Source organism: Sprattus sprattus (genome assembly GCF_963457725.1).
Source record: "Sprattus sprattus genome assembly, chromosome: 11".
Classification (NCBI taxonomy): domain Eukaryota; kingdom Metazoa; phylum Chordata; class Actinopteri; order Clupeiformes; family Clupeidae; genus Sprattus; species Sprattus sprattus.
The window spans coordinates 7,065,743-7,091,042 of NC_137909.1; the positions used below are offsets into that span (position 1 = coordinate 7,065,743).

The window sequence follows — 25,300 nt, forward strand, 5'->3', positions numbered from 1 at the left end:
TTCCAGATACACTTGCGCAGTTTTTGAAGGAACTCGGCTGGTAAATTGTTCCAAACATCTTGGAGAACTAACCACAGATCTTCTGTGGATGTAGGCTTCCTAAAATTCTTCTGTCTCTTCATGTAAACCCAGACAGACTCGATGATGTAGAGATCAGGGCTCTGTGGGGGTCATACCATCACTTGCAGGACTTTCTGTTCTTCTTTAAGCTGAAGATAGTTGTTATTGACATTGGCTGTATGTTTGGGGTTATGTTCCTGCTGCAGAATACATTTGTAGCCAATCATACGCCTCCCTGATGGTATTGCATGGTGGATTAGTATCTGCCTGTATTTCTCAGCATTGAGGACACCATTCATCCTGACCAAATCTCCAACTCCACTTGCAGAAATGCAGCCCCAAACTGGAAAGGAACCTCTTCCATGCTTCCCTGTTGCCTGCAGACACTCATTATTGTACCTCTCTCCAGCCCTTCGGCGAACAAACTGCCTTCTTCTACAGCCAAATATTTCTAATTTTGACTTATCAGTCCAGAGCACCTTCTGCCATGTTTCTGCACCCCAGTTTCTATGTTTTCGTGCTTAGTTCAGTCACTTGGCCTTGTTTCCTTGTCGGGGTAGAGCTTTTTGGCTGCAACTCTTCCATGAAGACCACTTCTAGCCAGACTTCCCCGGACAGTAAATGTCTGTACCTGGGTACCACTGGTTTCTGCAAGTTCTGAGCTGATGCCACTGCTTGAAATCTTCCGATTTCAAAGGTAAATAAGCTTGATGTGTTTTTCATCAGCTGCATTAAGTTTCCTTGGCTGACCACTGCGTCTACGATCCTCAACATCTTCTTCAAAAGAGCTTGAACTGCACATTTTGAAACCCCTGTCTGCTTTGAAATCTTTGTCTGGGAGAGACCCTGCTGATGCAGTATAACTAAGTTGTGTCTTGTTGTTGTGCTCAGTCTTACCATGTAAATGGATAAAAAATAAACATTTATTGTTAACATTTTTCAAAGCATACTTAGTTCATAGCATTTTTTCACACCTGCCTAAAACTTTTGCACAGTACTGTATATGATAAAATGTGATGTATAGAGATCTGTTGCCACCAGCACAACACATTTGAAATCTTGTCTAGTGTTAAGCTAACAAAACGCTAAACACAAATGACTAAAGTAAGTATAAAATGATGAAACAGGCCAAATGTGCCCAATAACAATGGAACATGGAGCCGTGAGTTGTGGATATTATACCACAGCAAAATGCAGTGTGATACTATGGGGCTCCAATTTAACATGCTTTATGTCATTTTTCTCTTTTTGAAAGCCATGCTGTTTGTTCGCCTAGCAGGAAAACAAGAAATTGTTAAGAAATACCAGCTGACTAGCTTTATTGGCATGGCTAAGAGGCAAGGCTCTCAGGGTTCTATAGCTAATTGTATGGGTGATCAATGCAAAGAAATATACCAAAATATACATTTAGCCACAGATTACACTCTAGCAAGATGCAGGAACAGATCCATAACTAAACCCAGGTAAAAACATACACATTTTCAGTGTCTTTCAGTTTCTTACTGGTTAAAGACTGAACATCAGAAGAGAGATTCTGTATAACGTCGCCCCGGCTGTTCAACTAAACAAGCTTATTCAAGCCTTTCGGGTCACATTAGGCACATTTAAAAAGAGTAGAACAAACATTTTAACTGTATCTCCAATAAAAGCTATGATTACGAATCTGGAATACATCCATTTATTTAATAATATTTCTTTTGACTTTTATTCAAATCTCACAGTTCATTGTTATAAGTAACATTTGCAATAAATTAAACATATATGGTCTTGTGTAAATGTTTGTCTTTTATCTGGTGGGAAATATCTCTGGCTGAAGCAATCACACATACAGCATTGTTTGACAGTAATAACATTCATTAAAAAAGAATGGTTATCTATATAATCAACCCCCTCATTTATCACATGGTTTGGGGTGTCATACGTTTGTAAATACTGGAGAATAATTAATGTAAATATTACTTTGACCTTGATAAAAAAAGAATGACCAAAGTGACACTTGTGATACAGTCCTCTTGTCCTCCAAAACCTCCTCAGGAGGCCTAAAGCGTCCTTGTGACCTTGTGACATTCTCAGTGGAGAGGCTGCCCTTGCTCTGGGTTTGTGGAGGAGACTCTTACTATATAGACAGTCACGTCCGTACAGTCATTTCCTATGATCTACATTCCTCCCTCTATTCAGTGTCTGCCACCCCCCCACCCACACACACACACACACACACACACACATACACACACACACCATGACCCGCAACCTCGGAGAGAGAGTCACGAGTGTCAGCTAAAATGTTGGACTGATTAGGGAACTCGAACTAAGGAACAGGCCATAAGGCCAACAAAAACTCCATTTCCTCTCTAGCTCTACATGTAAACTGAATGGACTTACAATAAGCGCGATAGCCTATTTACAAGTTTCACGTTCTTTACAACTCTATGCATTTGATTCCCATGGGGTGTATTCCTACCCCTATATAAAACACAGAGTACGTATTATTGCATAGTCAAACAACAGTAACTACATTTCAGTGGTAAGCTGGTGGTGGCTTTGTTGTCCCAGCTCCCTCAGACCGATGATGTCTGCACAATGGCATCAAAATACTCTGAAACATTCATAAAAGGTAATTATTGGGGTGTGTCCGTGTCTGTCTGCGGGACTGGTTCTGTGTAGGTGTGATGAAGGCACGTTCTGGTGTTCTCTTCCGGTTCCGTGAGCATGGTGAGGGATCAGCGCCGCGTCTTGCTCTCCTGGGGGCTCCAGCGGTGGCGTTGCCTGAAGGAGTCGCTGAGAGGCTTCTTGCCGCTCTTGAGGAAGTTGCTGTACTGGTATTTCTGTGACACGGCCTGATTGTATGTGGAAGCTGAGGAGAAAGTGACAGTATGGAGAGGGCCGTTGTGAAGAGCAGGACTGGTACAACAAACTTGATTTATATTCACCGATACTCACAAGGGTGCCAAAAAAAATAGCCTGCTCCCATAAACAAAAAACTGTGACACCACAATGTGCATAATTCATCAATTCGAATATTTTGCTTAGACTTAAGACTTTTTTGGATTTGTCGGATGGACCTTATACTACGGTGGACTGCTAAATATACATGCACAGCAGCTTCCTCTGGGGTGGACCATGTGCTGATCCATACTAGCGTGGGCTGCTACCTGAATGGACACACTTCATGTTAGCCAGATTTGAGAAACACTTACGGCTCAAGCAGGTGACCTTAGGAGTGTCCCAGCGACCGTCCGCCCGACACCTGATGGTGGGCACGTGCCTCTGGATGAAGCCGTCCTTGCAGTGGTAGCGCACCAGGGAGTTGATCTCATAGCGCCCCTTCATACTGCCGAACACCCGCGCGTCCTTCACGACGGGCGGCTGCCCGCAGGCCACTGATGTGGGGAGGAGGGAGAAGGAGATGGTTACTCATGCACAACCTATTTCACTTCACCTGTCCCTGAGGAGATAGTGCCTATTTCACTTCACCTGTCCCTGAGGAGATAGTGCCTATTTCACTTCACCTGTCCCTGAGGAGATAGTGCCTATTTCACTTCACCTGTCCCTAAGGAGATGGAAATAAGTGGGCAGTGTGCCTGGTCTCACCTGTGCCCTTTTTGCAGGTGAAGGTGAGGTGATAGTTGCAAGGAACATCGTTCCACTGGCCGTCCTCGTGCCAAATCATGACCACACAGTCCTCTCCTGTGGAGAAGAAGCTGTCTGGCTGACCCTGCCTCCAGTTCTCAAATTGCTGATGGGAGAAGAAGATACAAATAGATTGTTTTAAACTGTCTGCACACATATATATATAACTTTGGCAGCAACTGTTTGAAGATGCATTCCTATCCAGTCATTTATCAAGTTGATCACAAATCTGGAGTTAGGTAAATAGCTACCAGTACAGCGTTGTGTACATTCAGCATCTGCGCTTAAAGCAGGCTACATCTCTAAATGTGCAGTACCTACTGCCTATGATACTTTAAGATGCAAGGTACTGAAGGCTTCAGATGTTTCCATATATTGCACAGCTCTTCCTATGAAGGGATAGCTTTGGGAGCACTACACTACACAATCACCCATATTAAGCCAATTACACTCATTTTCCTTGTCCTTGGAAAAGAAAGGCACCAGGAATGGCAAAAAAACGTATTTGCTGCAGAAAAATGACGTGCTTCTGCAGTCTATTTTTAGAACACATGAGGGCGCTGTTACCATTATGTAGTCATTATTCTCTTTTGGTTACTGGTCAACATCTGGCAGAATTACAGGGGAGTTTCCCTCTTAGGGGAAATGGGGGAAATTCTGTGTTTCTTAAATGCTATGCACCAAAATCTTGTTGCTTTCTCAGTTTGAAGGTGTGCACGAAGATAATACCTTCTTAGTTCGTTTTCTCTAAAGATCTGATTGATTTATGCATGTATGGGCGTTGTAAAGATGTGTTTTGTGGCAAAACACTGGAGAACTGTCAAGCTGCAATTGTTGCTGCAGCAAAAATGTATAAATTATTGAATAGAAATGAACTACTATATACACACTCCGAACCCCGTTGATGAGTCTGATAAGACCTGTTTAGATCACTGACTAGAAAAAGGGCCAGCTAAATTCAGAGCAACACAACCTAGGGCACTTACATATATCTGTTACTTACTGTTACCACGGTCACTGTAGTTGTGCCAAAACATCGTGAGAAAGACACAGCTGGCAAGAGGGCGAAGCATTACAGCGCTCTCCTGTGGCAGTGCACCAAGGAGTCTGGGCAAATATTTATCTTCCAGCTTTAGATAAGGCCCAGATTTGGCAAATGTGGCTTTTTAAAGAAGCTGTTACTGGTTAGGAGCTCTGATTCCCATCTCATTTTGGTTGTGTGCTCCAACGTGGGAAAGAAGTGGCCTCACGACAGAGGACGAGTACAGAGAAAAGAGTAGGTGTACAGAGAAAAGAGTATGGTACATGATCAGCAATGACTTAAGTTATTAGAGAATGTAGGTCACACTGTGTGAGGGTGTGCCCTTATTAAATCACATTCTGTGCTCTGAGTACTGTCATGGTGAAAACTTGTGGAGATGATCTTTACCATGGGCTTGCCATCCGTCCAGCGGAAGTCCTGCTCAAACATCTTATCATTCAGGCCAATCCACTGGTAGTCATGCCCCAAACCTGAAGCCAGCAACAACAACAAAAAATCAAGCAGTCATTCCTCTACCTTATTAGGCTTTCAGCTCCAATAATGAAAACAAGCAGACATTTTTATGAGCATAAATCAGGTCCCCTGCTCCAGAAAACAGGCGATTAGGAAGCCGTTTCTACTCTCCAAGACTCTGTTTTTACTAATCCCCTAAAACTACTGTGATTATGGTGATTAGTCCTGCAGGCACAACCCAGAGCATGCACAGAGGAGAGTACATTTGCATTACCCACGATGTTTATGTTTAACAGGATTTGGGAGTTTTTTTCTTTCACAGGCAGGGGGTTGGCAGCAGACAACAAAATACTTGGTATAAATTACATTTCTCAACAGCTGTAAACAGGAAATAGAAATGTCTTATGCTGTAATATTTTGAATAATGTTTCAGAGCTGTCTGCTTACGGTTGACAAAGAGCTGCTCCTCGTAGGACAAGACGCTGGTCAGGTGCGCCCCCTGCAGGCGACACTCCCTCTCGGCCGCGTCCCACGTGCGCCGGTGGCTGAAGTACTTGTAGCAGTGACTCTGGAACTTGTGCCAGCCGTAGTCACACGTCTCTGTGTCTGTTCACAGCATGGACACAAAGAGGACAGTACAAATCAGAGGCGGTGTCAGACGTGCATTTTCAATGGAACACATTTTCAGTGTAACACAAAAGCATCTGGGAAAAGTATAGGGGGGAAGGGTTCAAACATAATTAACATGAAAATAGTTTTTTAAACATGCCTGTAGTGGATTGTGATTTTTTTTTCACAGTACTTCGTGAAAGGAGATGACATACAGTTCTCTTTGGTAGTGCTCTTAGGTTCAGCTTGGCTGATGAACAAGTCTGTCTTTCAGATCTGTCATAATATGTAACTGGTGCAGGCAACAGCGGGGCACAGCAGCCCTCTGTCCAAGCCTCCACCAGCAATTAGGCAATCCAAATGGGGAAGACTTCTATTTTATGCCCTACAATGATGGTCATCAACAACATCACCAAGCCTTCCACCCGTGGTGAGTGCAGCTCTAACAATGGGGTCGCAAGAGCACACAATGGTGGTCTCTGAGCCCCCCGCCGGGCAGAAGAAACTTCTTTATGACTGAAGCTGAATAAATGGGCTAAAATGTATAGCTCACAGCAATGCTTTACATTTGGCTGTTGAAAAAGGGGTTATAGGCTCCTCTTGTGCTGGGGTTGTTACAGTGGATATATTTTACCACATATAAACCCATCGAGTACCTCAGTACAAATAGACCCATTGCCAAAATACCATACAACTCTCAAGCGATGTAATTCAGTGCCGTGTGTAACTCTACCCACATGGGAAACGACATGGAAAATGTACGTCTAAAGTAACAAAAAGTAATTGATAATGAACTTGTAATACAGGCTTTCAAGGCCCATTCAAGACTTTCTCGCTTAATCCCACGGGTCAAGGTCAGACGTCTGACGGTGGCTTGACATTAACCTCATGCCAGAACTCATCAAAGGGCCAGAGCTGTGGCAGAAATAACATGTGAAGGTCCGCGTGGTGAGGGTCAACGGGGGACAAGCAATGGCTGCCCTAAATCTTACAAAGGGTCTAATGAAACTGAAGGGTGCAATTCAGAGCCCCCGTCCCCAGGGTAAGCACTGGAAGATCTGATCTCACAGGAAGTCTGTCCTTGATGGGGCACAGCTTGCCAGGGCAGAGTGTTTGGAAATGGCACACAGGCTGTATCTAAAAGGATTAGAAGCACATTTCATCCAGTGTGCAAGGATCCAGCCAAAACAGACATAAGGGGAGATCCGTCTGATAAAAGTAGATGGAAATGATTGAAAAAGCTGATTAAACTGATTACATAAATAAACGGAATAAAGGATTTGTTTTCCCGCTCAGCATCAAAACCACTATGTGTTGTGAGTTGACGGCCTGAGGCAATGCTACATCTGACTGACGGATGATTGCTTTTTTGCTGTATTCTTATGAGTCCTAGTGGGGTCTTTAGTCCTTTCCACCAAACGCCCTGTCACTGAGAGAAGATATTATTGTATAATTATGAGGATTAAAACTCAGTGCAGAGCCATTATTCACTCTCAAAAATGTCCATAGTTGCTCAATAATAGGCTGTTTTCCCCTACATTCAGGACTCTGGCAAACTAGTATGAGAGAGCAGATGTGTGCGTGTGTGTGTGCGCATGCGTTTCTGTTGGGGTGCGTCTGTGTGCACACGTGCCTCAAAAGAATGGCTGAGTCACAGCTGCGATATTTGTGACACGGCTCAATTTGAGGTGGCACACCCAGAAAGACTCTCCTTGGCCATGGCTGTGTTCAGCAGCAGCTTAGTTATCCGATCCCGACACTAGATTCCCCAAACGACACTTGCACTCTGAGGCACAGGTTATAATCAAATTACCGTCATGTTTTACAAACAACAGCGGTCACAGGGGAGGCACTCATACCTTTTTGTCCTGGAAGCAGGACTTTAGCTGTGACTGAACTGTGCCTGTTCGGCAGATCACCACGACACAAAAGCCAAAGGGGGTGTCTGTAAGTCTGACACAACGAGGCAGAAATCTATTGCAGCTGGACTCTCCCAGCTCCCCAGTGGGGGCCTTGCTTGTTGTGATCGGGTTCCCAGAAGCACTTGGGGGCCTCACCCCCAGGAAGAGCCCGACCCAACTGCTGCACACTGGCAAGCCAGAATCAGCAACAGCCCCGTGCTAACGCCACTAAATGCAAGAGCTTCACTTAATCAGGCTTGGAGAACTAATAGTGCAAGTTGTTTACCCTATTAGCGAAACAACAAAGAGCTGTTACCGTGTGTATTCTGTGAATATGTGCATGTGTCTGTGTGTACATTTTTAGGAGAAAGAGGCAGTGTAAGAGAGAGAGAGAGAGAGAGAGAGTGAGAGAGAGCAAAAAAGTCTTGAAAGGATGACCTCATCTTTGCCATGCCAGGGGTCAAACTCACAGTTTAGCCTTTGGATGGTCACTTTGCTCTTCCCGTAGTGAGACACTAAACTTACCTACCGATAGGATTTTCTAAGTGAGACAATGTACTACACACAACATTTATTATCTTTAGCAAACCACACAAAGGTTTCCCTGGAATAAAAATCCTTAGAAACAATGGCTGCCACATTATTATTCTCATGATTGATTTGGCACCCTAAAACTCACGGCTCTTTGATAGCTCTTTAATGTGACGGCGGCATGTTTTGTTTAGAAGATGTCTCAAAGCCCTGACCTAAATAGAGGAACAAAGCACGCCTTTGTTGCAGACAGGCGAATGCAAGCAAGCGAGACAAACACAAAGGGGGGAAACGCACTCATTGGCAATCCCTTACACCGTCGTGTAATGACACGTCAATGGACATTGGGGAAGTCAGCCAAGTGAGCTCACAGAGTGGCCTCAGAACATGTGACGGTTTCTGAATGACAGAGTCCAGAAGCTCCGGTGAGGCTCACTGGGCGCTCTCCTGGTCCTGCTCTGGCTCTGCCTCTGGCTCCACACCATGCCGGCCCCGGCTCTGCTCTGCTCTGCTCGGCTGGATGCCTCAGCGCTCCAGTCTCTCATGAGTTCATCATGCTAGCCAGATGTCTGCTGAACTGAGGGGGGTTTGTTTGGGGAGGATGGCAGGCTTGCAGTTATGTTGGGGGTTTTATTGTGAGGTGTTCCTATGTCGACCCTCTCTCTGTGGAGTTCTTTGTTAAACAGGCTAATTATTAGGAATGGGAAAGTATACAGGAGTCACGTGGTGCCTCAGTTCATTTTGCTCTCTTAATGCCAAACATATGTGAAAAATGAGCAGCAAACTAGGAGGAGCCCATCCACTGTACACTGAGTTCACCAATATGCTTGCGTAGGTAAGAGGTCAATGTATGTAGTAATTAACACCAGCAGCTCTAACAGATCAATTAGAGACTGATTGATTTGTGTCATAAAGTAAATAAAAAAGGATTGATGGGGTCGTGGTCAGCGGTTGTATTCAAGCTCTGTGCCTGAAAGGGCCTTACCGTGTTCACAGATGGGTCCGGTGTAGCTGGGCAGGCAAACACAGTTGTAGGAGTTTGGACCATCTATACAGGTTGCTCCATTCAGACAGGGGTTTGACTGGCACTCATCAAGATCTGCAGACCACAATATAACAAAAGAGGGATCATACGAGAGGAAAAATAAACATAGTGAGAACAAACTACATTTCAAAAGATGCTCCTTAACGTCCTATTTCTCATTGATTGTTTTTTTAGGCAAGGTAGCTGGCCTAAGAGAACAAGTGACTCAGTCTGTCTAAGCTGAAGGCAGATTTTCTACACGCTTTCTCATTTCAATGGCTGATATATGTTGATGTTTCTTCCATTCCTGCTACTTGGTGTTTCACTAACCCAGCAGGTCACCTGGTGTGATCAGTAGTAGGGGCAAATTAACCTCATACAATACCTTTATCACAACGATCTCCCTCAAATCCTGGAGCACAGAGGCAGGTTTTGACCTTTCCCTGCAAGTAGCAGGTGCCCCCATTTTGGCAGTCACTCTCAGGACAAAGGACAAGAGCTGAAAGATAAGATTACGAGAAAATAATGGAGGAGGATAATGGAGGGAATGATGTGCACAACACTATTCATAATGATTTGGTTGTTAACCAATACACTTATAATGCATGCAATCTACAATACATAGATTTTATAACACCAATACAGAAATCTGTATTAGAAATGCAACACATTGGTGCCCAAGCTTCAGGCCAAGTATGATAGAAAAAAAAGGCAGAACAAACTAGTGTCGAAAAGAGCCTTTATAGTAAATACCTGGAAGGTCCACAGAATGTCCTTCGACCACATGGCCTGTGTCAGTCTCAGGCTCTGCAGTTGTCCAGGTGGCTGGAGGTGGGGCAGCTTCTACAAGAACAGGTCCAGTCACGTCTTCATAATCCACATCATCATCATCATAATCAGTCACGATGGTTGTGCTCACTGTGGTTGTGATGGATGGACCTGTAGTGATAGGCTTACTGGTCTCTTCCATTATTTGTGGTGCCTTTGTTTCTGGGCTAGCATCCTCAGAGATTACAGCAGGTCTTGTGGTTTGTCCTGCCCTAAGGCCATCGGCAATGGAAAGAGTGGCGGTTGGGGGTGTTGTGAGGCCGGACTCTGTGGATTTCACAACAAATTGTGCAAAGTCAGTCACGGGGGACAATGGGGTAGAGTATTCAGCAGACTCCTTGTCGTCCTTGGTAGCAGCACTGTCTCTGGTCACAGCTTTATCTGCGTCTCCAGCTTCAGGAAGCAGGGCAGGCAGCAGAGTTGGCAGAGCAGCAGCGGACTCTTCTGAAGATGTCTTCTGGATGTGCTCCACTGAGCCTCCTTCTTCAGTCATGGTTGCTGGAACAGACACAGGACTCTCTGAAGATGTCTTCTGGATGTGCTCCCCTGAGCTTTCTTCTTCAGACATGGTTGTTGGAACAGACAGAGGACTCTCTGAAGATGTCTTCTGGATGTGCTCCCCTGTGCCTCCTTCTTCAGACATGGTTGCTGGAAAAGCCAGAGGACTTTCTGTCGTGGTGTCCTTCTTGTCCTCACTGACCAGCGGATCACCGCTGCCCACATCTTGATCCGACTCGTCAGGCCGGTGGTCTCCAGAGGCACCCTCCTCCACAGTGGCATCCTTTGTGGTCGTCACAGTTAGCTCGATGTCAGGCACTGCTAACGGGGAGCCAGAGCTTGTGACTGTCTGATCGGGCCTGCTGGGTTCACCAGCATTCACTGCTCTGTCCACAGGGCCAAGAGAGACCATAGTAGAAGTGGGGGGCATGGTTGGGCGTTTATCTGCGTCTGGGGGATACCCTTCCCCTCCAGATCCATCCTCGTCGGTCGAGGTGGAGCCCTCATAGTCCTCTGTGTCTGTTGGTTTCCCACGATCCCCTGCAGCCGTGTGAGTAGCAGTGCTGATTGGGCTTGCAGTGGAGTGCTGCACTCTGGGGGTCTCAGTGGTCTTGCCCACCTCTGCGATCTCCGCTTCATCCGTTGCCACTGTAATGGGGCTACGTGATGAGAATGGCGGGAGAGATTCTTCAGGGGTGCCTTCCTGGTGAGCCCCAGCGCCAACTGCCGGAGGGCTCCCTGATCCTTCCAGAGCCTCGGCTGAGGTCGAGCTGCTCGAGGCAGGAGTAAGCGCATCATGCAAGACTGCGGTGGTCTCTAGGCTTGCATCCGGGCCCGACAATGTTGTGCTGGCTGGAACTGTTTCTGGAGAAGATGTCGGCGAGTCCGTGCTAACACCAAATATCTCACTCTCATCCGTGTTCACTTCGACTACGTAATCAAATGGAGTTGTGGTTTCAGTCTCGGTGCCGTCTTCTCCACCTGGGACTCTTTCTGCTGGAGTTGCCTCCTCAAACGTGTCTCCCCTCGCCTCTTGGGTGTCTGCATCGTCTGGTTTTATGGTGATCTCGTACTTACCATTGATAAAACTTAATGTTGGGCTAATTGTGACAGCAGCAGCTTCAGGGGAATCAATATCTCCACTACCAGGGACAGAATCACTGTCTGTGGTGGGCTGCTCGCTGAAGGGGGGAATCAATGGGGAAGTGAAGTCTGGGAATTGTATTCCTTTAATGATGCCCAGAATGTTGTCAACTACCACCAAGAAAAAGGGGAAAAGAGAAACATTTAAAATCATTCTATGATTAATAGTGCAAACATTATCTACACATAGTTATACACACAGTGCCATATGAGAACACTAAAACTGAAAGCTACTATTAATATGATAATTAGGGTTACACAAAAATATATTTTTTTGTAGTGATCAGTTATACCAGGTGCACTGTGGCATGAAATGAAAGGCTGACATAACATGGCATACATGGACACCATTCTTAATATTTTTGAGAGCCTTTACATAGAGTAGGTTAGTGATGTCTGGTGAAAAAGATTATTGTGAATTGGAAACAATAATTACCCAGCTTTCACTACTCTGCATATGGAGTGATAATTTATAATGATGGATTATCTCTTTCTCTATCCTAATGGTAATGTATATGGGCCATTCTACCGAATTCGTGTAATATGCAGTCCCTCAACAATAAAAACTATTTACAAAACAATTAGGTAATTTAGGCATAGATATTTACTAAGAACATTTTATGGTCTATATAAACCCAATGCATTAAATGAGATAGTGATAAGCTAAATATATACAAAATCATCATTTTTAGGGTACTTTCTATTGGGAAGTAGCTGTCCCCAACAGTGACATCTAAATTTCAATGCCTTTAAACTAATTTTTTTTAGATTTTTTTCAATGATTTAATTTCAAAGATCTTTATGATTGGGTTGAAACAGAACTTGGAATAATGAGATTTATTGTGGGCTTAATTTTTAAATCAATTAACTATACTCAAAAAATCATGTCCCTAGTTTTCATGTCACTACCGAAACACAAGAGTTTTAGTTCATTGGCTGAGCCTGTGTTTTAGCCACGACCCTGCATTTTTGACCATGCAGTGACACTGCATCCCTGTCCCTCGTGGTTGAATGGTAAGTAGCTAAATCCCATAGTTTTTATATAAATGTGTTCCAAAGTCTGAAAATCGACGTGTAACCTTAAGAATTGTCACTACCGAAACCCATGTTTTCTTCAATTAAGTAAACCTTTTGGGGTTTCATGCAAAATCTTATGTTTGTATGTGTGTACACCTCTTCAAAGATTTGTTTGCAAGCCGTGTGCTTGCTAGAATTCTTTATTTATGCTTAAAGTTAGCTAGAATTGTCACTACCGAAACAATCACTACCGAAACATATGGTAGTGACCAGATGATTCCGGTAGTGACAAAATGAAATGGTAAGTACTTCAATCCCATAATTTTTAAATAAATGTGTTGTGTGGACTAAAGGGCGGCCCAGAGCACCTTTAGGAAGATTTTGGGAGAGAAATTAACATCCATCCAACAGCGCAGTCACTACCGAAACAGTGCAGTCACTACCGAAACAGATAAATTGAACTTGAAATTTGGTAAAAATTTAATTTTTATGGATTTCATTGTGAAAACCTTCAAGAAATATTTGTAAAAATACTCTTCAGAGAAGGGAAGGAAACACAATCTGAACAGGTCAACAATAATACTTTTTTACTATAGTAAATGTGATGTTTCGGTAGTGACAATTTTTGGAATAGGAAAAACATTCCAACACATTCTGAAAATACAATATAAAAATTGACTGTTCTTTTACTAGATATGTGTACTTTAGATATGGTACAATATACATACGGACAAAGTTTTGGGAATAAAACATAAAAAAATTCAAAATATTTCCGACGTGACTTTGCACCAATCCGGTAGAATGGCCCATATACACTGCTATGTATATAGGCTGATTAGAGATAAACAATATTCCCCTTCTATGTCATTCCCTTGACGGGTACCCTGGCAGCCATCTACAGCAACCTGATCTGCAGTGAGGGGGGGGGGGGGGGGTAAAGTGAAAGTAATTAGTGAAGAATGATTGCATTGCTGATTGATGTCCAAGGGGTTTGGCCATTTGACCCCTGAGGGAATTTCTTCCATTTGGCTCTGAAAGTTTTGACAAACCAGCGCTTTCACACAAAAAATATCTAAGAGTGCTCAACAAGGAGTCACTTGGCGTTACATGCACTCCACCATGCCGGTCATCCATCCTCAGCAGGAGGAAATGTTTTGAATGGATGATAAACACCTAGGGCCACGATGATATGAATTTGTGTAGAAGTGCACACATACTACACCCCCCCCCCCTCCCCCCCTCTCTCTTCCTCTCTCTCCCTTCTCACAGAAAAAGGTAATTAAGGACAAAGAGAGAAAAAAAACTCTGTTTCTGTTTCTCTTCTTCCAAACAAAATGAAACACACCATGGCACCGGTCTGGCTATGCCAAAACTCAGACAATCAACAGTTTGCGCTTGATGTTTGGAACAGCATTTGATGGCTGGCAGGATAAAGCAGGAGACTGCTTTTCCTGAGCCAAGATGCTCCTACATCTGTGCTCGCTCTTTACACAAAACCTCATTCCCTTTGGTCACAACACTACTAAGGTTAGATAGCTAGCTATGTTACACTTGAGCTATTTGATTAACTCGCTAGCAAGATAGCGGCCTTACAGTGAAGGTGAATGCTAATGTTACTAGCCAAATTCGTTCTCAACATCGGGATATTGGAGGGCGAAATTTGGTTGGTAACGTAAATATTTTCAACATCAGACATTTAGATACATGTATTTCTTTAAAACCTTCATGTTAATAAATAGGTGGAATCCCCTGTACATTTAAAACTAAGTTTACTGTGTGACTACTCCCAGTCTTTCACACTGAAATCAATGGTAAGCTTCTACTTTGTTTCCCCCCAAAAGGGGCAATGCCATTTTGATGAAGAGACCTCTGTGGTATGCTATGCTTAGTCAGTGGGCACCATGTTGATTGGCTAGTCAACTCAGGAGTAAAAACAGGATCAACATGTTTGCTCGTATTTTGTAGCTTGTAACATGCATGCAATTTTCAAATGCACAAAAAGGTGATATTCAACTGCAGGCTGTGAAATTAATGGTCAACATCATTTCACAAGCTCAAAATATGAATGACCCTTATTTGATTATATGAGCTCCTTAATTACACAATACATCTGCTGTACTCATTTTCCTCCTTCATTGCAACACGCACTTAAATGTCCTTGACATTTTCGTATTACCTGAAACAACAATGCATGCATGAAATGAATCTCCACACAAGCAAACACTGAAGCAGTGAAAGCCTACCTGAGTGGTTCTTGTCACCCACATCGACCATGATGATATGGAAGGGTGGTTGGTAGGGGCTGAGGTCGGTTTGAAGAGCAGTGCTGTCGGAACCGGCAAGCTCGGTTGTCAGGATGTCTGTGCGCACTGTGGCCGCTGTTGCAGACTCTGCAATGACCACCATGTCCCTGGTGCTATGCTCAATCTTGTCACCGGGCTCCCCTTCTGGCTGCTTCTCGGCACCTCTGGTGATGCCTGGCACTTGGGTCACACTTGGGGGTGGGGTAGATCCCTTTACTTCTTCCTTGTACACAATGGCCGGTTTGACAGAACTTTCGTCGGTTAGAACTGGTGTACCTGGGGTGACCAGAGGGACTGCCTCCTCCCCACCGCTGCCATCATCTGTGCTGCTCTCCCTGTCCTCTTCGTGGTCCACATCCAACCCGGGTTTCTTCTTAGGGGGAAGAGGAGGGAGAGGAAGAGGAACGGATTCTACCTGAAGGATCAGGTCATCGGGGTAGTCATTGTAGGTGGTTGGGATAGGGGTGCCAGAGACGGTGACACCCACTGTTGGAGGCACACTGCTGGCTGGGACAGACATGGTCGTGGAGAACATGGAGGGTGGTTCTACGGTCGAGGCCAGAGATTCCTCTTCATCTATGTGTCTGGGTGAAGGGGTGGTGAAGCCTTGTGTAGTTGGCACTTGTACAGTCGTTGTAAACTCATGTGCTGTGAACAAATAAACATTTCAGTCATTTAAAAGAGTATGACATAAAATGTATCATAACCACATACAAAATGATGATGTTACAGGGTTTTAGAATTTGTTTGCATATATTGCATTGCAACACAATACTACAAGTATGTAGTAACCACAGAATAACCTTTTATGTGCTGCAACTGGCAAAGGGGTTACAAAGTCTTGGAACTTAACCTGTCAGTAACGTCAGAATTGTTCTCATTATTGCTGTGCATTTTTTTCCAGTGAGGCTTTATTTTTAGTCAGTGGCATGACATCTTAGTTTTGACTGAGCCCATTTGAGCCAATTTTAAACCTCCATTTCCTTTGTAAAACAAGCTGAAACATTTTTGCTAGCAACTGTTCTGCTCATGTTTGCATACATTTAAAAAAATCAGTTGTGTCTGATTCTTTAATTTGTTTACCAAAACCAACGTGTTATTACTTAAGCATCACTCTCAATTCAAATGCTTTGACCTGTCAGGACTTGAGGGGTCATTGATGAATGTATATGGTTTCTCAACTGAGCCAGAAAATATGTTTTCATGCACATTATCCATTTTGGACCCTACATGTGCTCTCAAAATTTCCTAAACATATGGCTGTATTGTGGAGCTTGATTTGGCAGCGGCCCAGGGTTTGAGAACAGACACTCTGGGGAGTTTTACACCCTTGTCATTCCTACCCTGAGGAAAATTCAGTAAGACCTTAAAACTACATAAACTGAGGCATGGCCATTATGATGTAATATATTTTGAGAGCAGGCCATCTGGCTGTTGCAGGCATATTGTATTGCCCCTCACATTAGCTAATCGCTCTGAAAGCTGTGAGAAAAATGGCCAATTGTCTATGCTGCACTTTGGCATTTTTTCTTCATACTGCATATGCTATACAATCTATTTCTCAAATAGTGTTGGAACACAGTACTGCCTAATTTTGTTTATGTTTTCCATCCTTTTGACTTTGCCTTAGACTGTCACAGTCATTAAATGTTCATTCGCCGTTGCAAGTCACCTACACTGCAGTAAAGGTTTATGATGGGAAACTGTGTTAGTGCTACAGCTACTCAGGCCTATATGGGCGTCTGAGCTGGAGTAGAAGCAACCCGCCCCGTCTGCCTCTTGGAGCTTCTTGCCTGTGCTCTCTTGAAGCCTGATTTCAGCTCTCTGCACTCCCTGTCGGGACCAGGAGCCAGCTGTTAGACATTAGGGACACGTCCTCTTTTCTCAGCAGTTATCTCTGATGTAAAACATGAGGTGCTTTTTCCCTAATAAAAAGTCACTGATCCCAAAACAGGGGAGGAGACCTCCGCACACCACCATCCTCCGACACCCCCTTCCAACACAGTCTGTTTGTGTACTGTGTGAAAAAGCTAATCACTCTCCGTGGCTAAGTGAGCTGTACTTGCTTTGTGGAGCTTTGGCAGATGACACTGAAGCAGCACATGCTTTTGAAAGATGGAAAACTCACTTCTTTGGTTTACTGCAGTGTCACCAGGGACAGTAGTATCAGGGAAAGGATTGAAACCCACACGCGCACAAGCACCCACGCACGCACCCACGCACGCACGCACGCACAGACACACACGGACAAGTGCTGCACTTGTATGGTCCTTGTTTCCTTTTCCCTTTAAACGATGACAGAGCCCGAGCAGACATATTGTTTAAACTGTTTAAATATGCCTCAGCAGGACTCTAAACAAGGTCAAAGGCCAAGGAAACACCAGTCAAGTGATAGAGTACGGAACCGAGGACAGCTCTCTTCCCAGAATTCTCCCCTAACAAACAAAAGCGCCACTAAGATGGCCCTAACACCAGCTCAGAGGAGCAAGGAAGAATGAGCTGATGAAATCTGATGATGCCCCGGAGAGAGCCAAAAGGACCTGGCTCAGTTTTCCACCCATGGCTGGAGTTCACTCAGAGTCCAGTCAGAGCCAAGCCCTGACGCAAGACTCTCTTAACAGGAGCCACCCTCTCTCCCTGCTCAGCACTTCATGGAGACTCACACACCGCTCACGCTAGCAACGCCACCACCCCTCACATGAATTTACCCATGACACACTGCAAAACCCAAACAACAGAGCAGAGAAAAAGAAGATATTTACCCCTGAAGCAGAAAGCTCCAAATTTTTCGTCGGGCAAGGGGAAGCCGGTCCGGTTGACGTAGCGGTAGAGTGTGCGCACGCCGAGGGAGCCTCGGCCACACTGGTACCTGGGGACCGAGATGGGGTAGCGGGCGCTGCCGTCGGAGAGCCAGCTGAAGTCGCAGCGGTCCAGCCCCTCCCTCCAGGCGGCGTGGATCTCGCCGGGTGACGCCAGAACCGCGTCCAACCTCTGGCACAGTTCCCTGGCCTTCTTCAGGGTCAGCTGAGTGCTCGGGGGATAGAACACCTCACCTACAGGGTGCACACCGCCAGGTTAATTTCATTTATATACCTCCCTGACATGCACTTCATTTCATCTATCCCTCAAACATAATAGGAATTGTTATATACATCCTGCTCCCACAACCCCCCCCCCCCCCAACACACACACACACACACAGAGACAGGTGCAATATATATGCGACATCACAGCATGTGAACATCTGACCAATTTCAACATCTGTTGGATTGGTAACAGAATGGTAAATGTAAGCTCTCTTCCAGATGTCAAGCAGAGTAATACACCACCTGCTGTTCACTGACCTAAATCAGTGAGGTGGAAGAAATGAAATTAGATAAGAGGAAAAGGCTTGCCAAAAAATTCAACACAAAATGCTGCCTCCAAATACGACAACTTCAATAAGATGACCTTAATCCTGTATACGACATCAATATGATGACCTTAATACTGTATACATCATCCATACAACATACATACAACCTTAATACTGAGACAAACATGATGTCACATGTGTTTACACACACAGGTTTCTTGGAGGAAAGCAACAGACATAACTCATGATGCAGACTCTATTGATACTCACCTCGAAGCTTGCCCACATAGCAGTACACATCGTACATTTCACTGGCATCTCGGTGTCCATATGTTCGGATGCCAGGTTTCCCCTCTAGGTTTCCATAGCAACCTGGTCTTGGCTTAGTGATCGGATACCTATGAAATGTCAGTAGGTTTTAGTCATCATTCCACTGATGTACAAGCAACAAAAATGTACGTCTTTCCCAAATCACAGCACACTTGTTACCATGACACAGAAGGCGTCATCACAACACACTAACCTAGCGGTTTGGTCTGCAATCCAGCCAGCGTCACAGTGGTCAAATCCGTCCTCAAAAGCAGCCATCAGCTGCTCCTCGGTGGCAATGGTGGCTCCAACGTTTTGGCAGGTCTGCTTGGCTTTCTCAAAATTGAGAGTGTAGCGGCTGGTGCCCGCCCGGTAGTGAAACACAACACCTGAGAAAATAAATGACCCAGTCTCATGAAGTATTTGGGCACACCATTGAGTCTGCCCTGTGTGTCATTTCTTAGCTCTAAAGGTGTCATTCAGATACTGAGTGTTTGTGTGTACATGGCCAATCAGATCTAACAATGAGATAACTTTCACTATCTATTAGAAGAGAAGGCACTACTTACAAATGCACGTTTTCTGAACAAGTTCATTTCACCAGCAAATGTGGCCGACAGCTCTTACATTTTGGAGTATTTTGACTTTTTTGGGTGTACTGATACTATATTAAGAGCAACGACTATTAATGCATTCTTCAAATTCCCCTGGAAGATAAAAAATGACAACTGCCATTCAAAATGTATTCCACAAACAGCCGAACAGCTGGATGGAAAAGAAATGCCCTCTGTATGTATTTTGATTTAGAATATAAGGATCCCTTGTTGGGGTATGAGTTGATGAAGGCTTTTTGTGTATTAGCATCTGAACAACAGGCCGTTTTGTGGTACGTAAATGAGGCATCTTTGTTTTTAGTTATCTTGGGGACTTACTTGTCTAGTGAGGGGCTGGAGCTGCATAGCAATTTACTCAGGTTTACAGACAGGGCCAAATTGGTCTTCACTGCCTCTGTTAGGTAACTGACATCAAAAAGCCTGTGGACAGTAAAAGTCTAAAATTGCTTTGGTCTAGAAGTCCAATGGGTGGTTTTACTGTTCACAAATATCTAAATACCCATACTGTAGAGTATCTGAAGCTTCTCTTCGGGGCCAGCAGTGAAACGCCTATCTGTGTCCTCAGATGACCCCGTCTGACCACCAGGGTACAATAATTCAAAATGAAAGTTTCAGTGTCTCGTTGAGGCTGAATGACAGTACACTGCCTACTATACAAGAAGTGTTTTACCAACAGAGTGCCCAACACAGGGGCACTGAGTTTACTTGGCAGGCAAATCATAGTGCCCCCTATGGGCCAACAAACCACTGTGCCCAGCTTTCTGTGTTGAAAAGTTCCAAGCATGCTTTAGATGTTGCGCCTTAACAATGCAACCAGGTATACATTGGCAAATGGGCATTTTGGGCATCATTTCAACAGTGGCAGGCATTACTTGTCACAGGTAGATGATTCGAACTTACATTTTTACAACATAATGGAACACAGTGTAACATGAGACATTACAATAGCACATTAGGTAATACGGAGGACTTTTACAACATTTGGAGAGAGTTTACCTTTGCTATGATCAAATGCCTCTTGTCTACCTATAAAACTAAGTATTTTTGGCAAAATTCTTTAATAAAAATGCCATTGCTTGAGTGCTAACAAAAATTCTACTACAATGAAATACACAAATTGTGAATTTCTCTTACAATAACCAAAAGACAACGACTACTTCATGTTTCCATCAAAAGTACTAAAAGAATACTTCCTGGAGAACCGAGGATGAATCCAAGAGATTCCACAGTGAGTGAATTTCCACTCAGAGGGACTCCTTAACAGCTTTACCTTCTGCTTCGTCTGTTTTGGCTCTCTAAGAACTGCGCTTACAAAACTCATCACCCACTCAAGCCATCAACATAACACAACATTGTTCCACCTACCATTTTTTTCACAACCACTTACACAATGGAAACATGAACTTTATGAGACACCCATGTTTCTTCCTACAACTAGGGGAAAAAGACACAGCTCATGTAACCCCCCCCATGGCAGCAGCAGGCTTTGAGACACTGGTGTGTGGTGTTGACATTAGCACTCACCACTGACATCCAAGGAGACGGAGGTCTGTGTGTCTTCAATGCCGTACATGACCTCACAGCGGTAGACCCCCTCATCACTGGCCCGGAGCTGGTTTATGGTGAGAGATGCATCTCCTGCCTCCTCTGCGTTACTTGGCACTGCCACTCGTCCCAGATATCCCTGTCCCATCTTGATGACACCGTTCTGAGCCACCAGCACGATCTTCTCCTCATCCGCCTCCAGCTTGGTCCACTTGATCCGCATGTGGTCAGTGGTAGAGGTGGCGGTGGAGGTGGGTGAGGAGGTGGTGCTCTTCGTGGTGTGTGTGGTGGAGAAGTGACATGACAGGACTGCATTGCCGGCCAGACAGCCTTGGACTGGAGGACTTTTCATTGCCTTCATCTCCATGGCTCCTTCTGGATACAAACAAACAACAGGCAAAACAAAGTAAGACTCAGGCATCTGAGAGCCCAGACATGTCAGAGGGTACAAATTCACTAGCAGCTTATGGGATGCACATGCTAAGACGGATAGGACCCAAAGCATTATTCATTCATCAGTCATATTCCACTCAAAGTACTCTGAATCAGTTTCCCAGCATTACTCCGAAAGAGATGGGAATGTGTGTGTGTGTGTGTGTGTGTGTGTGTGTGTGTGTGTGTGTGTGTGTGTGTGTGTGTGTGTGTGTGTATGTTTGTGTGTGGGGGGTAGTTACAGCTTTTTGATTATTGCAATAATTATCTGTGAATTGTACAATAGTTGGAGGAACACTCAACACCCTGACAAAACACTGTAAGCCAGTGTCAGTTTGTAGGCTTTCAATTCACTGCTGGCTTTGTCCAGATAAACCAGATGGTTTTTTAACATTGAGGTAATTTTTCAGCAATTCTGAACAACCCAACATCCTGAATGCAGCTGCACACTGTGTCCTTGTAGAATGTGATGAAGTAAGAATGGCCTGTCACAGCCTAGAAGAACTTGTTAGAGAGCATTAAATATGACATTCCAATCGGGTGTAAGTGAAATGAAAGATGGGCAAATAAATGTGAAATTTGCTGGCTGAACACATCTTGCTTCAGCATTGTCATCAAATGTTTGAACTTACCATATTCAGAGAAGACACAACAAGTGGAGAATAGCCAAAGTATGTGCTTTATGGAAAGAGGCATCTCCGATCTGTCAAAACAATCACACAGTTCAGTTAACATTTAAAAAGAAATAAACTATTTGTTTTGACTAACACCATTCACTACCCACACAAAGCCCACATTTGTGTGACACATGCCTCCTCACAGAAATTATTGTAACATTACAAACCAGTTATAAAATATGAATAACTTTGAATTAAAAAATTAATATAGTTTCTAATCTAATCGTTATTTTCTTCAAAAACTGCATGCGTCAGTGTGGAAGAATACCCTGTATCCACCATACGTGCGGCAGACACCAGGGAGCGATACTACATGCATAGGTTGCGAACTCGCTCCCTACAGCTTTATTGCCCTTCACTAACAGAGCACCAAAGAAGATATCTAATGAAGAAAAAGTCCGTGTCGAACAAACTGGGAACAGAATTATACCATAAAAAACAGACGCCTGAACTGATGGGAGCAACGGCTGTCTTAAGGAGTGGAGGGTGATGTGAAGTAAGGAATGCTAAACGCGTCCTGGGAATTCTGTTGAACAAAAAACTGTTTCGACTGATGCGATAGTGCGACTGCGAACCCAAGCATATATCCTTTCAGTCCCTTTTTCACTAACGCTGGTGAGTGGGAAAAAATAAAAAATACAATGTTTATAAAGAGGATGTAAATACATTCCTATTGTTTAAACACTAGACTATGTAGTCTATAAATTGGCAAGCTTTTGCAACTAATTTACAACTGACACACTGCCCCTGCCCCGCTCGTTATTGAATGCCACAAAACTAAAACACCTAGTATGTCTAAATGCACTCTTAAACAGATTAAATAGAATTATTAAGATGTTAAAGAACAGCCAATTACTACTACCTCGTGGTATAGTGTCAGTCTACCTTTTAAATGAGTCCCAAGGTGAATATTCTTCCTATGGCAATTCCAGTATGTTCCAATGAGAGCTCGAGGAAATACGCGCGTATCAACTCCTCTGCGCGTAGACTTGAAGCTCCAGAACCACAACTGTAACCTGCACTAATATTGAGAAAAAGAATCAACTAATCAGCCGGCTGCGAAGTTCAAATCTCATTTAGCTCCATCGTCATTTGGAAGGGAGGAGCAGATTGTGCCCACCCAATAAGCATACAGTATCAATCCAGCGGAGGAGAGAAGAGGAGAGAGAGAGAGAAAGAGAGAGAGAGAAGAGAAAATTATACGATACGACTTTTCTTCATTGCATATTGGTCACAGAATTCCCAAATGATTTCTTCTTAACTCTAACTCACTCACCGGGTTACGATAATCGTGTCTGTTCCGTTGCGCTACTTATACAAGTCAGTCAAACAATTTCTACCAAAAATTCTTAAAAACTTATTTTGTTTTCCTGCTGTCATAATTGGAGTTCAATCTATGGCTGGTGTGGACAACATGCGGACAAATGGTCAAACGAAATTACACAGACTTTGGGTCTCCGCCTTCTCTCACTAGCCTTCGAGCTTACTAAGACTTTCCACACGGGGGAGAGAAGGTACCACCATCTATGTCGACTTGATCAGCAACGCTTGAACCTCACAACGCTCCTGAAGTGGCCAGTAGCATGTACCGACGTTTAACTGATAAGCATACAAGTAACCTAGTGGCCTTAAATCCCTGGTGTTTTAAACAAAAGTGTCAACTTTATGACCTGACAATCAAGCTTTAACCTTATTTACTAGGAGCCCACTTCCAGATGGTGGCTAAACAGTCTGATCTTTGGATGAAATTCGGGTTATTATTATTTGTGAAATTGAGACAGCTCTCATCTACAAAGACCTGTTCTATTTTATCTTAATTATGAAAGGCTCAAAGGATGACAAAAGTATCCAAAGACATGTTGTTTACACTTACATGAAAATGGAAAATGATGAGGCTAAACAAAAGACATAAAACACACATACAATAAAAAAGATGAAAGAATAAACAATAAAATACTTTATTTATTTTGATACAGCTTTACAGTACAAAAAAAGCATACAAAGATAAAAACTAAAAAAAGCATTTTTTGCAGGATCACAGAATGAGGGTAGTGTTAAAATTAATGATGGAAATTGTTCCATTCAGTGTCAGCAGACTTCTTACTAAAAACAGCATCCTTTCCACAGATATGTGGGGAAATGAATGAAGAAGAGGTCAAATGTCATCAAACAGGTCCTCTGGTTCGGGATTCGCTTTTGGGACTTGTGCTGGACGAGGGGCTGCCTCTGTTTTGGCCTCTGCCTTGGCATGTGTCTGCTCATTCCTAAAAATAACAACAACAAAAAATGCAGTCAGTTATAACTATGAGACTAACACGATGATTATACACATGTCCATGGAGCACAGTCAAGCACCCAGCTGATGTGTGTAATTCGTCAGTAAATTAAACCAACCATAGGATAAACTCTGACAGGTAACACGGTGTAATGGTAATAACACACAGAGAGCTCTCTGCTCATCCCCTGCTTCTCTGTGATCAGCACAAGAGCCATGCTAATGGGACGCTGCCACAGGCACCGGGCCGTAATAGCATGGTGCCTAAACACGAAGGCTGTCAAGGTGCTCAACAGGTCAGCCCGTTCCTCAGGCTTTCTCCTCTGTAATTGAGCCCCATTGTGGTCGTCAGTTAAGCCGCTCGTCACGTACGGTTGCCCCCAAACCGATCTGTTCCAGCACAGGACTGTAGAGGATTCAAAGGACAAGGGTGGTGTATTGGGAAGATGTGTGGCAGAGCATGATATGAGGTCAAGATGCCGCCTAAACTCCCTTTTAACACAAACATGTAGCTTAAAGGACTTCGACCGAATAAAAATCAAACAAACACACAATCCATTGTAACAAGACAATGCAGGCAGCTACTTGCTGGTAATCAACAGGATTCAATTGAGATCAGCTATCTCCTTGTTTTTTTTAAGATGAAAGAACAAAGCTATTCAATGGACCAATTAGAGAAAGGACTAGCCAATCGCCAGTCATCTATACAAATGGCATCAGATTCTACAGTGCAAGGAATGAGGAATGAGATGCTGTAAAAGATAGCACCTTTGAGAAGAGCTGATGAGAACAGATACACACACTAAATAATGTCCCCAAGCATCCCCTGCAGTGCATTCTCTTGTAAGTGTGTTTTACCCTAAATACAAACATTTACTCATCACACCAAAGGTTCATAGAACGGGTGTTCATTCAAGACTATATAAAGCCACACAATTGATTTGAACAACTCCCATTCGGATTAGGAGAAGGGAGCCAAAAACAATTCTTCCCATGGTACAAAAATTCGAATTTCTGTCAAGAAAGTTTGGTCCACTGAGAGATGCCTTTGAAA

At 43.9% G+C, this 25,300-nt stretch overlaps 2 protein-coding genes across 4 annotated transcripts in view; both read right to left on the minus strand.

The window, feature by feature from the left end:
- Positions 1-1,724: 1,724 nt before the first annotated feature.
- On the minus strand, positions 1,725-23,364 carry vcanb (versican b). Of its 3 annotated transcripts, none has more exons than XM_080848087.1 (16): positions 23,248-23,359; positions 22,857-22,992; positions 21,927-21,997; positions 20,842-21,237; positions 18,918-19,092; positions 18,665-18,792; positions 17,802-18,092; positions 14,980-15,687; positions 10,004-11,830; positions 9,636-9,749; positions 9,212-9,325; positions 5,633-5,791; positions 5,120-5,202; positions 3,652-3,796; positions 3,258-3,440; positions 1,725-2,914 (listed from the first exon to the last, which is right to left on the minus strand). In XM_080848087.1, exons 3-16 carry the CDS (start codon positions 21,988-21,990, stop codon positions 2,781-2,783), a joined length of 4,521 nt encoding a protein of 1,506 aa, XP_080704213.1. In that variant the 5' UTR covers positions 21,991-21,997; positions 22,857-22,992; positions 23,248-23,359; the 3' UTR covers positions 1,725-2,780. The 3 variants fall into 3 exon arrangements, with proteins under 3 accessions (XP_080704213.1, XP_080704214.1, XP_080704215.1); XM_080848088.1 differs by having other exon boundaries at positions 22,834-22,992; XM_080848089.1 differs by lacking the exon at positions 22,857-22,992 and having other exon boundaries at positions 23,248-23,364.
- Positions 23,365-24,023: 659 nt separating this feature from the next.
- The window catches only part of xrcc4 (X-ray repair complementing defective repair in Chinese hamster cells 4), a gene marked incomplete at its 5' end in the record, with an annotated part of 30,222 nt that continues 28,945 nt past the window's right edge, over positions 24,024-25,300 (minus strand). The window contains one exon of the mRNA XM_080848236.1: positions 24,024-24,235. Coding sequence (XP_080704362.1) covers positions 24,127-24,235 — 109 coding nt within the window. The 3' untranslated portion in view covers positions 24,024-24,126. The remainder of the gene's footprint in view (positions 24,236-25,300) is intronic.

What these genes read in the sequence shown, in the direction of transcription:
- vcanb (XM_080848089.1), bottom strand. Translation starts at nt 21,990, where the DNA reads ATGCCTCTTTCCATAAAGCACATACTTTGGCTATTCTCCACTTGTTGT. An exon ending in GGGTGACAAGAACCACTCAG is followed by an intron (nt 11,831 to 14,979) that starts GTAGGCTTTCAC and finishes TCTTGGTGGTAG; the next exon opens with TTGACAACATTCTGGGCATC. An exon ending in GGAGCAGCTCTTTGTCAACC is followed by an intron (nt 5,203 to 5,632) that starts GTAAGCAGACAG and finishes TGCTGGCTTCAG; the next exon opens with GTTTGGGGCATGACTACCAG.